Source organism: Typopeltis vanoorti, chromosome 4 (assembly GCF_054136105.1).
Source record: "Typopeltis vanoorti isolate ZY-2024b chromosome 4, IOZ_Tvanoo_1.0, whole genome shotgun sequence".
Classification (NCBI taxonomy): Eukaryota; Metazoa; Arthropoda; class Arachnida; order Uropygi; family Thelyphonidae; genus Typopeltis; species Typopeltis vanoorti.
Window position 1 is genome coordinate 161,864,275 of NC_143552.1, and position 15,967 is coordinate 161,880,241.

At 35.0% G+C, this 15,967-nt stretch overlaps 1 protein-coding gene across 1 annotated transcript in view; it reads right to left on the reverse strand.

The window, feature by feature from the left end:
* Positions 1–2,360: 2,360 nt before the first annotated feature.
* CCT6 (chaperonin containing TCP1 subunit 6) overlaps positions 2,361–15,967 on the reverse strand; it is a 112,934-nt gene continuing 99,327 nt past the window's right edge. The window contains exons 10-11 of the mRNA XM_090391559.1: positions 11,773–11,845; positions 2,361–2,581 (exon numbers count right to left, since the gene is read on the reverse strand). Coding sequence (XP_090247685.1) covers positions 2,506–2,581; positions 11,773–11,845 — 149 coding nt within the window. The 3' untranslated portion in view covers positions 2,361–2,505. The remainder of the gene's footprint in view (positions 2,582–11,772; positions 11,846–15,967) is intronic.

Below are 15,967 nucleotides of genomic sequence, written 5' to 3' on the forward strand. Positions count from 1 at the left end.
AAAATATATAGAATGTTATTCAAAAACTTCAATATATTTTATCGAATCTTACGTGGACATCGACAGGATACTATTAACTACATTCAAAACATGAATCACAATAATGAGTTATGAGTATATTATCTTGCGTCTTGGTTGCAGCTGAAGTATGATGACTCTGTTAGAGTTCAAAAGAACAAATGTAAAAAGTTGTATAGATAAGAAATAATTATCATTATCAATAAAATCCTATGAACAATTAATAGCAATCACTTCTCAAAACTTGAAGATTGGTATGCAGTCTGATCAGTTGAGGTTCAGATGATTTCATGGCATTTCACATTTCAAGAAAAAACTACCAAAATTTGAACTTGCTGGAATGAAGTTTTGTCTGGTTTCAAAGAATTAAGTGCCTAGTGTCAGTAGTGTGAGAAGCAATGAAAGACTTGGATTCCAAAAATGTAATATAGCCTTGATGTTCTTCAATTCTAATCAAGGCAGAATGGCCAGTCTGTCCAAAATAGCAAAGATGATTGAGCAGGGTATTTGATAGACACCTGGCAAGAAAGGGGTGGTAATGTATCCTTTGTAGATGGTAAGAAGACAGTTCCCAAGATGGTTTTGAAAGAAGCATATATTGATTTATGAAGAACCTGCGATATAGATTTAAGGTTCCTTTAAGGTAGGATTTTGAAATCCTTTTCATATCGGATTGTAGTCTGGTAGTATCCATTACATATCAGATTGCTTTTAATTTTATTCAGTTCATCTAACTAATAAATGGGAATTAGAAGAGCAGATTGTATGAGCTCTATGCACAAGACTCTTGATAATACCCATATTCTGTGATGAATGATGGTGGGGAATGAGTGAATGTATGTGCAGTAGAGGTTGTCATCCAATAAACTGAAAATTCAACATCACCTGTGGGATTACGAATTATTAAAGTAACCAAAAAGACCATTTTGCACATGACATAAGTTGTCAAAAAAAAAAGTGAAGAAACAGCACTGGGCAATCCTATCTCACCAATCTTAGTTGATTATTTTATGAAGTATCTAGAAAAACAACTTTTCGACACTATATTTCCCCAGCCTCATATATGGTTACATTTTCTTTATATATTTGCATCTGATGTCACTCTGAGTCAGGAGAAAATAAACTCTTTGTGCTCCCGAATCAAGTTCACTATTCAACGCGAGTTCAATAATCAACTATTCTTTTTGGATATTCACAATCCCACAGGTCATGTTAAATTTTCAGTTTACAGGCAGATACATTCACTCATCCTCCCAATATTATTCATAACAGAAGATGGGTATTATCAAGAGTTTATATCCAAGATGCTTATCACCAAGTTTAGGGAAGTGAGTGCTATTAGTTCTCCATAAGAATTTAAATTAAGAATTAGTTTAAATTATTTTTTTATCTATGCAACTTTTTTACAATTGTTCCTTTGAATTCTAACAGTGTAATCATACTTCAGCTCGATCGAGACAATATATACAATTTGTGATTCATGTGTTGAATGTAGTTAATGGCCTGTCTCCCTGATGATATTTAAATAACATTGGATGAAATATATTGGAGTTTTTAAATAAAATTCTATATATTTTTTGTGTAAAAACTTGTGAAAGTTATTTAAATGTTTTGTGCAAATGTTCCATTAAAACTATTTAATACTTCAAAATTATGTATTTTATGCATAACATAAATGAATGGTTACTTTAAGCATGGAAATAAAATTGTACAGTGTCAGAATTTATTTTCATATTTAGCAGTTGCAATCAGTTTTTTGAAAAATATGGGGAAAACTGATATTCAAGATCAGTATGTCATTTAGCAATGATTTTCATAAAACCTTACTCTATCTGAAAAGCTGAAAGTATATCTTTTGTTAAAAAAATAAAGTATTGGAAACAAATGAAATGTAACAAATCATTTTCTGAAACAGTGGCTCAAATTCCTAATACTGTGCGCAATACATTTATTAGTGGTAAACTAATAAATGTATTGTGCACAGTCACTAAGGAGCCACCAAACTAGTTTACTGGAGGCCTCAAGTGGCTTGAAAATTTACTGTTTGCTGTCTAGACCTGTTTTCAGAGTATGTCCCTTAGCCCATGTATTTATTAATATCTATAGTTTTACAACCATTCACAGGTAAGAACTCAACCATGAAATACTATCAGGCCATCAAAAAAATTTATCAATTAATGACCATCATTATTTATGTGAGCAAATGAAATTCCTTTATCAATCTGCATTTTTAAAATTATAAAACTTTCTAGAATCTTCAGAGCTTACTGAATCTTATAAGAGCTGATATCCAGAGAGTGTGGAAAAGTTTATTTACAGTAAAGTTAACAATACAAACAAAAGAAAAATCACTTGTATTTTAATACGTAAAAGATTCTACAAAGATTCCTCATAGAAACGGAATGAAATTTATGAAACAGGCATGAACATGTTAATAAGTTACAGCTGGAGAAATCAATAACAGAATTATAAAGTAGCTCATACTGTTTATTTTCCTTTTGTTGAAGAGAGACCAGCACGCATAATTTCATCAACCAGCAAAAGATTACTTGCTATTATAGTACTGAAATATATAAAAATATACCAAAGAAAACAGTGTTAAAAAAATGCAGTAATTATATACAGTGCAGCTGTGATTATCCAATTTTTGAAATCACAATTTGTAAAATCAATAATTAACATTGTAATTAATTTACAATATCAACTGAAAATATACAAAAAATATTGATAGCAAAAAAAAAAAAAAAAAAAAAGATTCTTACCATTGCACTTGTGCATACAATTACAAAACTTTCTAGAATAGGAAATGAGGCTAAAATATTAACCATATAAAAATTATTCAAATACTGTGTCTCAATGCTTTTGAATGGCCATGGTGTTAGTTATATTCTGATAGAATAAGCTTAGCAGATGGTTTGCTTATCACCCATTCGAATGAATGAGGAGTTAAGCAAAAGTTTTTTCACTTGGTTATACTATAAGTTAAAGATACCAAGAAATTATATTTTTGGTTTCACACTTTATCCAAGTGTAAGCAAACAATGTTTGCACGTAGGCTACTTGTATATTGAGGCTAATGACTTCACATCAATTGTCTTAGTATCCAATAATGCAAGACACATAGCCTTACAAGACATGTATAATGTCTATGCATTATGGGAAGCGCCACTACCTAGACTGGTTTCAACCTTTATTGAGATCTCATCAGAATACTTGTATACTATCTACCAATAATTGTCCAGACATTTTAGCAATTTGAAATTGATACCAGCAAATGAACCCTAATATTGGGTATGTCCACCTTTGGCTTTGATCACCTCCTGAACCCTTTGAGGGAGACTTTCCACCAATGTGCAGCAAACATCATGTGGAATTTGTCTCCATTCTGCCATCAAAGCAGCACCGAGTTCAGTGACAGATCAAGGACATACTGTTCTGAACCTCAACCGGCACTCCAAAATTCATTCCACAGGTGTTCGATGGAGTTGAGATAAGGACTTTGCAAGGCCAGGGCAGTCGTTTAACATCTCTTCATACCTTTCCATTACAGCTGCAACTTTGTGGCATGGGGCATTGTAGTCTTGTAGAACCTGATTATCCAGAATATCAAGGTACTATCAAGGAGTGGTCTTCATAGAACAATGACCAGTGATCCCACTTCAAACCAGCTGAATGAACCCCAAAGCATTACTCCTCCACACTCTACCATCAGACTGGAAACAGATGAACCTTGATTCATCGCTCCAGAATACCGTTTTCCACTGGTCAATTGTCCAGTTCACATGCTCTTTGCACAAGGCCATATGAGTCACCTTCATTGTTGTGATGTTTGGATTGTGTACTGCTGTTCTTCTGTGGAAACCCAGTAAATTGGAGTTCTTTTCATACACTATTAATGCATGGATGGTCTGTGCCGATTGTAGCCAGTTTTTGTATGCTACCTATTAACACCCTCCTGTCGTTGTCATTTTCGGTGGTTGCTGTGGATGTTTTCCTGCACTAGTGATGCCAGAACATCTCAATTTGTTGATCACATTACCAACAGTTAATTTTGGATGTTCTAGTTAAATGGCAATGCCATGTATGGACATGCCACCAATGTGACAGCCCATGATTACATCTCTCTCAAAGTCACGGAGTTCACGTCGTGCTGCCATACCACCTGTAATAAAACTACAATGAAATACTGCTTCCTATTATCTGTACATTGGTTTCTATGTTATTAACAAACTTGGAATGTTCCATAATTTCAAATAACAGGGATGTCTGGACAATTATTGGTGGATAGCATATATGGTAAATATAATGTCTGCATTACTCCAACCTTGGTATCTCTTCTGGATCTGGCTCCCACTGATTAGAATAAAGGTCAAAACCGGTCTGGCTAGTGGTCCTTCCCATAATGCATAGAATTATACATGTTTGTAAGGATACGTGCCTTGTATTATGGGATATTAAAGCAACTGATGTGAAGTTGCCTTAATTATTAGCCTCTATATAGAAGTATCCCAGTTGTCAAGTTACTTCATACAAAAACTGTTTGCTTACACTTAAAGAATGAAACCAAGAATATAATTTCTTGGCATCTTTAACTATAAAATGACAGGGTTTACTCTTTATGAACAACAAGGAAAGAGGAAAATCTAAACAAGATGCTTTCTTTCCTAAAAATTCAAAAGAACTACCATATATCTAATGCTGACTTTTAGACAACCACTGAGGTATGCACCATTGTTAATCACTTTTTGCATTTCCTATCAGTTTTAAAAGGATTAACACAAATTTTAAATCTTTAAAATAATACCATAGCACTTACTAAGTAATGTTATGGCAAAATGGCCAAGAAACAGTAGTCCCAGTTGAACTTTGGTTTGAATGAACAAAGTTTTTAATTATAATAAAGGAGATTCTTTATTGTAAACAAGATAAAGGTAATAACTTATTAGATTATAAGGCGAAATATAACTTACATATTTCAGTCTGAAAATTACAGACCATCTTCAGTGGCAAAAAACAGTTGATACAAGGTAGAATGCAAACAATGGATTTATTCGAAATAGAATGACCTGCATGATGTTATATCTCCAGTAACGTTATGCTCTAATTCAGGAAAAGATTAATCATAACCATATATATATATATATAGTTATGATTAATATTGCACCACCTTTAGACTTGAACTACGTTCAGGCACAAACTTAATTATTTCTTTACTTGGGATTAGGAGTAAAATAACCAAGTTTATAAAATTACTTGGTAACCCTAATATATATATATATATATATATATATATATTCCACCTTTACCACGAGTTGCCCCAGACTTGCACTATGTGCAGGCACAAACTTGACTTACTTGTCTGTTTGCTTACTTGGGAAAAAGGATTAAAACCTAGCTTATAAAATAGCTTGATATCTTTAATATACTATATACCCAAGGTAAAAAACTTTCTACATCTTACTCTCATCCTGAGATTTTTATTTATTAAGGTCAAAGCACCTTGTGGCAACTTGTTTAGGTAAAATTTATAAGCTATGCATTACTTCAACCTTGGCATTTTTAGGTCTGGTTCCCACTGATGAGATCTCAATAAAGATCGGAACCGGCCTGGGTAGTGGTCCTTGCCTTTAATGCATAGCATCATACATCTCCGCAAGTGGATGTGCTTTGCATTAGAGGAAAATACTAAGGAAAGTGATCGGAGCTTACTCCACCTTTATACACAAGTTTGCTTACTTTTTCCCAAGTAAGCAAACTTGTCTGTTTGCTTACTTAGGAAAAAGGATTAAAACCTAGCTTATAAAATTGCTTGGTATCTTTAATATACTATATACCCAAGGTAAAAAACTTTATATATATATATATTTCAACATAAAAATGTGCACAAATTCACATGGAGAGAAGAGGCGAGGAATAAGAAAGGTCTCATGCCAGCTGGAACAAATCCTGAAACACATCCCAACTCAACATCACCAGAGTTCAAGATCAGTACTATCAACATAAGAAGCCTGAATGACAAGGAAATGGAACTGGCTAAGGAATTGGTTAAGTACCAGTGTTGGATTCTGAATGAAGAGAAATTAAAGTTATTGGCATTTCTTTCAAAATCCAACATGATCTTCCATAACATAAGCAAGACTTCTAAATATTGTTTATTGTTTGTCTCTTGCTTAAACTGTATTACTCATATAATTGCTCTGTATTTTATCAATTATTAATTAATTATATAATTTCAGGATATGTCATAATAATGAAAGGATTCTGTAGTAAATGCCATTTATTTTATTACTTTATTCCTTCAATAATATTAAGAAATTGTATGTATGTAACTTTATGAGCCTTATGTGAACTGTAATATATGTTTTTTTTTTTTTGTTATTGTGAACGAAGGTGAAGGTAAATTTAAGTAACTATGATATATATATATATATTTTTTTTATTAATTTTCAATACCAGTATGTAAAGGTATAATGTTATGCAATATTTTTTTTTATATTTTTATTTTGTTTGTTACTATGGAGACGGGCTAGAAATAGCTAGCGCGTGCATGGATCGCAAGATATGGTATTCAACTGCAGAGAAGGAATTGACATAAGAGAGCATGAGAAAGAATTTTGGGTGGGAAAGAAAGTGAAGGTATATAAACGAAAAGCGAGAGTATACAGGGGATCATTAGGCCAGAAGCATTCACGATAGTGCAGTGAAGAAAGAGGGGGGAAGCACTCAGGACACTGCGGAGAGCACTCATGGCAGCACGGAGTAAAGTAAGAGGCTGTAGTAATAGGAATTAGGTGCTGTAATTAGATTAAAAAGAGACGAGGAGATAGCAACACTGAGTAAAGTAAGAGGCTGTAGTAATGGGAATTAAGGTGTTGTAATTAGATTAAGAAGGATCGGGATGTAAATTGGCAACTCAGAATATTGATAAGGAATTCTAAAGTTATGACGAATTCCAGAGCTTTTAAGGAAGATTAGTGAAAAGCTGATTTTATTACTTTGCAATAATACACATTCATAGAACTAAAAATTCGTTCAATTTCTGCATTAGAATTTGGCAGTATTAATAAATTTATTGCACACTGAGCAATTTCTTTAAATGGATTCATTCCAAATGCATCCATCTTTGTATTCTCATACTTCAGCCCAGAATAGCTCAGTGTTGTCTATATTTGTCCATTTATTTAAATGGATAATATTGTACTGGTATTCAGTAGCTGCAGCAAAATCGTTTTCATCATCATCTGTATAAAAAAAAATCAGCTAACGCCTTTTTATTCCCCGTATACGGGAGTAGGCAAGGCCATTTAGCCCTATCTAACTTTTGGAGACTGAGTGGGCAGTTCAATCTCCACTGGTACCAATCAGAGATAGATGGCCCAAGGCTATCACTAATTAAGCGGTACTCAGTGAAGAGAGACGGCTCAAATGTGTCGCCATCTCGTGGTCCCTAACACAATATATTTAATGTCTGAAATAATGTGGGTTCTATGGTCGATTTTCTTGAGTTTACAGGACGAAAAACCTGAGTTTCCGGGAGGAAAAACCTGCTTGCCCGTGCCAGAAATCGACTAACTCGGAAACCGGTCGAAAAAAGGCTTAGAAAAATTTCCTCTAGTCGCCGACTAGACTCGACACCAAGTCTTCCTTCGTGCGGCCAAGCACCGTGGTTGGCAAACGCCACATCCACTGAGCTACACAGGCTACTCGGTATTTATTTCTAAGATGGGAGTAACAGGTTCTTTTAAGTTTTATGTTTCAAGGTATTATCAACCTAGTGTGAGACAAGGATGTACATTATCCCCTCTGTTATTCATTATCTATATGGATCACATTATGAAGGAATGTGGTATTAAACCTGATATCAAAATTGGAGATGTTAATGTCAGCTCTTTGCTTTATGCGGATGATGTTATACTTCTAAATAAATCTGCTACAAGTCTGCAAGATTCTCTGACTAAATTGAATAGCTGTTGTAATAGATATGGTATGAAGGTCAGCAATAAAAAGACAAAGACAATGAAAATAGGCAGAATCATTGAAAATGTCAACTGTGTTGTGAATGGAGAACCTGTGGAACAAGTAAAACATTTCAGCTACTTAGGCACAATTTTTACTGAAGATGGTAAACTAAATATAGAAATAGACAACAGAATCAGCAAAGCTGGTATGGTGGGAAGTCAATTGAATAAATTCATATGGAATGAGAAAGAAATTAGTCGGAACACTAAATTAGCTGTATACAAGACTGTGTTCAAACCAATTTTAACTTATGGATCTGAGAGCTGGGTCAGAAGTAAAACACTTGACCAAAGACTAGAGACTGCAGATATGAGAGTCCTGAGAAAGATTAGAGGCGTGAACAGATGGCATCAATGGCAATATCATATTAAAAATGAGGATATTAGGAAAGAACTTGACATTGTCAGCATCCAGGAATGTGTTAGCAGAGCTAATCTCAGATGGTATGGTCACTTAAATAGAATGGGAGAGGAAAGATTAGCAAAACAAGTGTTCTCTGCCAGGTTGGCAGCAAAACGACCCAGAGGAAGACCAAGATATAGGTGGATTGATACAGTACAAAGTGCCTTAGACGATAGAAATATAAGATCTGATAATGTTGGAGTCTTGACAAGTAACAGACTGATTTGGAGGAAAATTGTAGATAGGAAGTTAGTAATGATGTAATTTTTTCATGTAGTACTGTCATATCCTGTACACCCCTTGAGGGTACATGGCAGGAATTTGATGATGATGATGATGAGGTATTATCAACAGAAAAAGAAGAGATCATTCTTAAAATATTAAAGTTTTCAGGCAACCTTTGCTAAAGCTGTTTGAAGAGACCAAGAAGAAACTGTCTTGCTCTATTTCTAAGATTGTGCTCATCATTGTGTTATTTTCTTTTGTATCATCAACTCTGAAAATTTTCTTTCAAATCTATAATCAAGATTTGGTTTGGGATCGAAATAGTCATCAATCTCTGACTCTAGGGGGTAACAACTCTGGATGATGGTAGCACTAACATATTAGCAATAGAGCAAATCAAACAAGAAAGGTCTTCAAATAATCTCGTCTTATTGACACTGTTAGATTCAAAAATTTTATTAACTTGCTGAACTTTAGCTAGAACAGGATGCAAAAATAAAAGGTACAACAGATTCCTTTTGCCTTTGTACATCTCCCACAAAATTTGAGCTCTGTAACATGTTTCAGTCATACGACTTCAAAGTGAGTTTTTAATTCCAACCACTGGCTGAGAATTCTGTCTACTGCAGGTTCAATGGAGAGCCAGTTGCACAGTTGCTTACAATTTTCAGAGGAGCACATTTTCGTTGATATAATAAATTTAGTTTAATTCTTTATCCAAGTGTAAGCAAACAAAGTTTGTGCCTGAAGTACCTTCAGGACTGAGGCAACTCGTGAAGGTGGACCAAGCTCTCATCGCTACTTGTCTTAGTATCTCCCATAATGCAAAACACATCTCCTTGTGGACATGTATAATGCTATGCATTAAGGGAAGGGCCAATACCCAGACCGGTTTCAACCTTTATTGAGGTCTCATCAGTGGGAGCCACACCAGAGGTGGTGATACTAAGGTGAAAGCAATGGGGAAGTCATATTTACCTATACGAGTTGCCAAAAGGTCTCACCTTATTAAATTACTCTGGATTTATGTGCTTTGCATTATGGGAGATACTAAAATAAGTAGTGATGAGAGCTTGGTCCACCTTTACGAGTTGCTGCAGTCCTGAAGATACTTCAGGCGCAACTTTGTTTGCTACTTGGATAAAGGATTAAACTAAATTTATTATAGTCTAAGTGAAAAAAAAAACTTCCAACCTTTTCATTGATAGTTTGATACAGCTCTTTGTATGCTGCTTGTCTTGAAGAATGTGAAAACCACTAATGTTTCTACAACTAAAAATTCTAATTTTTTTTTTGGGAGAGATTCTGCACAAGTGTGAGACATTGCCAGTTGCAATGAATGGTATACACAATCTAATTAAGATTCAGTTGTTCACAAATGCCATTATTGACACATCCATAACACTGTGTTGTCTGTACCAATTGCAATGAGATTTTCAACATCCAGTTTCTTGGTCAAGAGCTCTTTTTAAGTTCAGCCACAATACCACTAGTATCACACTTTTCTAGAACCACCATACTCAGAAATGTATGCATAATTTTGTTGAATTACTTCCTATAATAAATGATGGCAATTCCTAAAATTTTATTCATTGTGATATCATTCAATTCATCTATCAGCAAGCTGAAATTTCCATCTCCAATCTGCAATTAAATCTTCAAAATGTTCATTTAGAATATTCTTTACAGAGCATCTTTACCTTTGGCATAATTTGACTGGCTGGGATGATATTTTTGCAAAGATCTACTAGATGATCGCAACTGTTCAATGAGTGACATTGAACAGTTGAACATGACAGTAAAGAAATAATGTTAATCTGCCTTCAAAGTTTGCTGTCTCAGACTTCTCAAAGCATATTTGTAATAGGAACAGCCTTATATGAACTGCAACAAGATATTTCTTAGTTTCACTATGCTTTACAAGCTGACAATATTTAACAGCTATATCACATCTGCAAAACTTACAGTGGCCTTTTGTAGCATGACAGGAACTCTACATAGCCATTTACTAAACATCCCCATTTGCAACCACTCCCTCCTAAATTTTTGCTTGTAAACTTTGTCTCTTTGCTCATTTTTGAAGAAGGGCATGCAACTTTTTACTGCAACGAATTATGATCAGTCTCTGAAAACTTCCCACTTGCTATCATAACTACCAACCAGAACACTGTGCAAGAGACTAACTTGTAGTAGTGCTATCGACTTCAAGGCAGCAAAATAGCACTGTTGGGTCACATGACTAACATCATTGTGCATTCGAAACATGTATGATACTTGCACCAAACGTACAATACAATTCTTTATCAAATGTGAACACCTGGAAAACTTTTAAAACAATTTCTTTAAGAGTAGGTTATACAAACAACTAAAAAGAGCTGAAACAAGTTCTGAAGGAGCTAGGGAGCCAAAAAGGTGCTAGATCTAGCTCCAAAAAAAGCTAAATTGGCAAAACTGATCGTAACACATTGCATTTTGTGATATATGTAAATTGCATTTGACGATGCAAATAGCTTCTGTGGAAGTATTGATCAATTATGCCATTTTAAAGTTGGATAAACATCTGTGATGAAAAGTGTGGTGTAATTATGGCTGGTTTGGACAGTATATAAAGCAACCAAGGGGTCAAGGGATAGGTGTATTACATCCGTTAACTTTTATTCCTCTGGTTTGTGTATTCTGAAGGATGGGGAAAAAAAAAAAAGTTTCTGAGAGAAAAGAAAACTAGTTACTTTCAAGTCTTTCCAACTAAAGGAAATGTCTTATCATTGCAGCTACACTCACATTATGAATATGCACAATGACAAACATAGTGATGCTTACATATATTTGTAATTTCTGCAATCTAAGAGAACCTTGAAATACAAAAGATTTGAGGATGCTGACATTAAAATAAAATGCAACAAGGAAAATTTTCGAAATAGCAGAAAGCATTTGCAGCAGTGGCAGGAAAAACATATGCAGAATAAAGTTAATTGGAAGGAGACTAACTCCTTCTAAATAGTAATTTTCAGTTTTCATAGCTTCACACTTTTTGATCATATCTCATATTTCTCAGGTTAGTAGTATTATTTGTATCATGCTAAAAAAAAAAAAAACTGCAAATCTCACCATGAATTTAAAAGCTGAAACTTGACACGATAGTTATCATATATACCGGCATCACCAGGAATAAGAGCTTCACCTATAAAAATGTAACAAACACGGAGATGAATCAATACAAACATTTTACTATATACTGTCAACACACTATACCAAATACAATTACTAAGCACACCATAGCAAAAACCATTATATTAAACTGGCTCTTCATAGCAAATTATGAGAAGTCCCAACCTAAATTCTATAGCATTAGCACTATTCTAAAGGAAATTACTAAAGTAAACCATTCCTATAATGAACTATTCCTTCAGTCTGTACATCTGCTGCAGTGCAATGACTAGACTGTTTTAGCAATCAATATACTCAAATTTTATGGCAAGTTACAAGAAGATAGATGCAACACCAAAGCGAGATTTATGACTACTTATCTCTGATAAGTAACCATAAGGAACCATTCATGAAGAGAGAAATGCCAGATGAATAGGCAGAATTTCGAAAAGGAAGAGGAACAAGAGATGAGAAATTTAGCAATAATCAGAATGACGCAAGCTGTGGATGATTAAAATGATTAAAGAAGTCCACCCTTGCTGTCACCTCACCTCATATTAGGGGCTACGATACACATGAAATTACGGAAACTGAAAACAACACAAATGTTGATCAGATATGATCTTGGAAACACCAGCTAAATATAATATTAGTATACAGAACAGATTCAACACACTCAATTTTTGTGAAAGAGAACCAGATAAACTATGGGAAGAGATCATCATCATCATCAAATTCCTGCCATGTACCCTCAAGGGGTGTACAGGATATGATAGTACTACATGAAAAAAATTACATCATTATTAATTTTCTATCTACAATTTTCCTCCAAATCAGTCTGTTGCTTGTCAACACTCCAATATTATCAGCTCTTATATTTCTATCGTCTAAAGCACTTTGTACCGTATCAATCCACCTATATCTTGGTCTTCCTCTGGGTCGTTTTCCTGCAAACCTGGCAGAGAACACTTGTTTTGCTAATCTTTCCTCACCCATTCTGTTTAAGTGACCATACCACCTGAGATTAGCTCTGCTAACGCATTCCTGGATGCTGACAATGTCAAGTTCTTTCCTAATACCCTCGTTTTTAATATGATACTGCCATTGATGCCATCTGTTCACGCCTATAATCTTTCTCAGGACTCTCATATCTGAAGTCTCTAGTCTTTGGTCAAGTGTTTTACTTCTGACCCAGCTCTGAGATCCATAAGTTAAAACTGGTTTGAACACTGTCTTGTATACAGCTAATTTAGTGTTGCGACTAATTTCTCTCTTATTCCATATGAATTTATTCAATTGACTTCCCACCATACCAGCTTTGCTGATTCTGTTGTCCATTTCTATATTTAATTTACCATCTTCAGTAAAAATCGTGCCTAAATAGCTGAAATGTTTTACTTGTTCCACAGGTTCTCCATTCACAACACAGTTGACATTTTCAATGATTCTGCCTATTTTCATTGTCTTTGTCTTTTTATTGCTGACCTTCATACCATATCTATTACAAGAGCTATTCAATTTAGTCAGAGAATCTTGCAGACTTGTAGCGGATTTATTTAGAAGTATAACATCATCCGCATAAAGCAAAGAGCTGACATTAACATCTCCAATTTCGATATCATGTTTAATACCACTTTCCTTCATAATGCGATCCATATAGATAATGAATAACAGAGGGGATAATGTACATCCTTGTCTCACACCAGATTTAACATTAAACCATCTTCCTGTACTTCCTTCAATTCTAACTGCTGACTTACAACTTAAATAAAGACTAAGTATTGCTTGATATAATGTCCCATTGACACCATATAACTGCAGCGTATTGAATAGCTTCTCTCTTGGCACCTTGTCATATGCCTTTTCCAGATCGACAAAACTCAAATACAGATCTTTGTTATATTCCCATGCTTTCTCGACTATTTGTCATAAAGTGAAGATCTGATTCTGACAGCCTCTATTTGGCCTGATTCCAGATTGTTCTTCACCAAGCTTTTCTTACACAATTCTTCTCAACCGTTTCTCAAGTATACTTGCATAGATCTTGCCAGGAACACTCAGTAGGGAAATACCTCTGTAATTCTCACATGCAGTTTTATTTCCCTTTTTATATATGGGTACTATGAGAGCTCTACTCCAATCATCGGGAATTCGTCCCTCTGTTCAGGCTTTCTGAACTATGCAGTGCAGCCACTGTAAGACTCTTATACCACCATACTTCAGCATTTCTGGTCGAATATCATCTACTCCTGCTGCCTTTCCACATTTAAAGCCTTTGATGGCTTTTTCTACTTCAAGTATGGATATGTATTCCTGACTGCATGCCTGGTCAGTGTTTTTAACCACTGTGCTGTCATCACTGCTTGTTTCATTTAGCAGTTTTTCAAAGTAATTACTCCATACTTCAAGGATATCTTTTTCTCCCGTTTTCATGTCACCTTTATCATCTCTAATTCCTTTTATAGCACTCTTTCCTGCATTCTTAAGCTTCTTCAACAACCTCCAGAATATTTTGCCACCTTCTTGGTATTTATTTTCTATATTCTTGCCAAAGTCCTCCCATGACTTTTGTTTAGCATTCTTGCATTTGTCTCTATATTCTCTAAGAGCACAAGCTGACTTATTTGACAGGAACTTTTGGTATGCTTTCTTCTTTTCCTTCACTGCCTCTTTAACCTCCTGTGTCCACCAGGGAGTTCTGATTTTTTTATTCTTACAAACAACCTCACCACATGCCTCTCTGGCAGAATCAATGTTTTCTTCAGAGTTTGCCAATGAATCTCTAAGGTTTGATTCCTGTTCTCAAACTCTTTCATTTTTCCTTCAATAATCTTTGTGTATTTTAGTCTACAGCTCACATCTGAGAGCTGCTCAACTTTTATTCACTTTAAAACTTTCTTACATGTTATCCTTTTCAATATGAAATTCAATTTTATCCTGCTCACGACTAAATAGTGATCACTTCCAATTTCAAATCCTCTGTACACTCTGGTGTCCTGCACCAGGAAGAAAACATCACTATCAACAATAACATAGTCAATGAGACTTTTCTTATTCCTAGCCTCTTCTCTCCATGTGAATTTGTGCACATTTTTATGTTGGAACATGGTGTTAGTAATAACCAGTCCATGTCCTGAGCAGAAATCCAACAGATATTTGCCATTATTATTAGCTTTGATCTTTTCTCCAAATTTTCCCAAAATATTTTTGTATGTCTCACAATCATTTCCTACTCTGCTATTTAGATCTCCAACATGGATCAACTTTACCTTCTTCATTGTGTCAGTTGCTTTCTCTAAAGCCTTAAAAAATTCCTCCACTTCTACCCTAGTAGAACCTTCTGTGGGACCATAGGCACAAATAAGTCTCATTGTCCAGTTCCCCATTCTCATATTTGCCCACATTACTCTACTTGAGACTGACTGCCATTCAAGAAGATTAGCCTCGTATTTTGTGTTGAATACTATGGCTACTCCTTCTTTTCCTTGATTGTCATTGCCTGAATATAACATAACATTTTGTATTTATTGCTCAGAAAGATCTCACCAGTTTTGGTCTTTTTTGTTTCAGTCACCCCTATTATGTCGATCTGGTATTTACCTAATTCCTCAGCTAGCTCCATTTCTTTGCCATTCAGGTTTCTTATGTTGATAGTACTGATCTTTAACTCTGGTGATGTTGAGTTGGGGTGTGTTTTCAGATTTGTTCCAGTAGCTGACTTTTTTGCTGTTTGTCCTGGTTCCCTGGCAAAAACAATGAGGCCCTTGTTTAACCGGGCAAAGCCCCAGCCGGCATGAAATTTTGTCATGTTGTACCATCATTCTATATTTTGGTTTAATCAATAAGAATACAATTTGGTCGGCTAAATCCCAAATTGCCAGCCCATCCTCGTCCGTTCAGTATCCAAGTAGATACCCAACAGGGTGCACCACAAGAAGGTGAGGATTGGACATTAGGTCAGAAGCCCTGGTCAGTTCTCCGCATTCCTTTAAAAGCTATGTGGAGGTCTCCTCTCAGTTATACAGCTTTGACCCTTAAGCACCCCTTGGGAAGAGATTAAAGATATAATTAAAACAGAAGCAAAGAAGAATATTCCAACAGTTTGTAAGAAGTTTAAATGGCTGTCAGAAGATGCCATCAAAACTGCCTAGGAAAG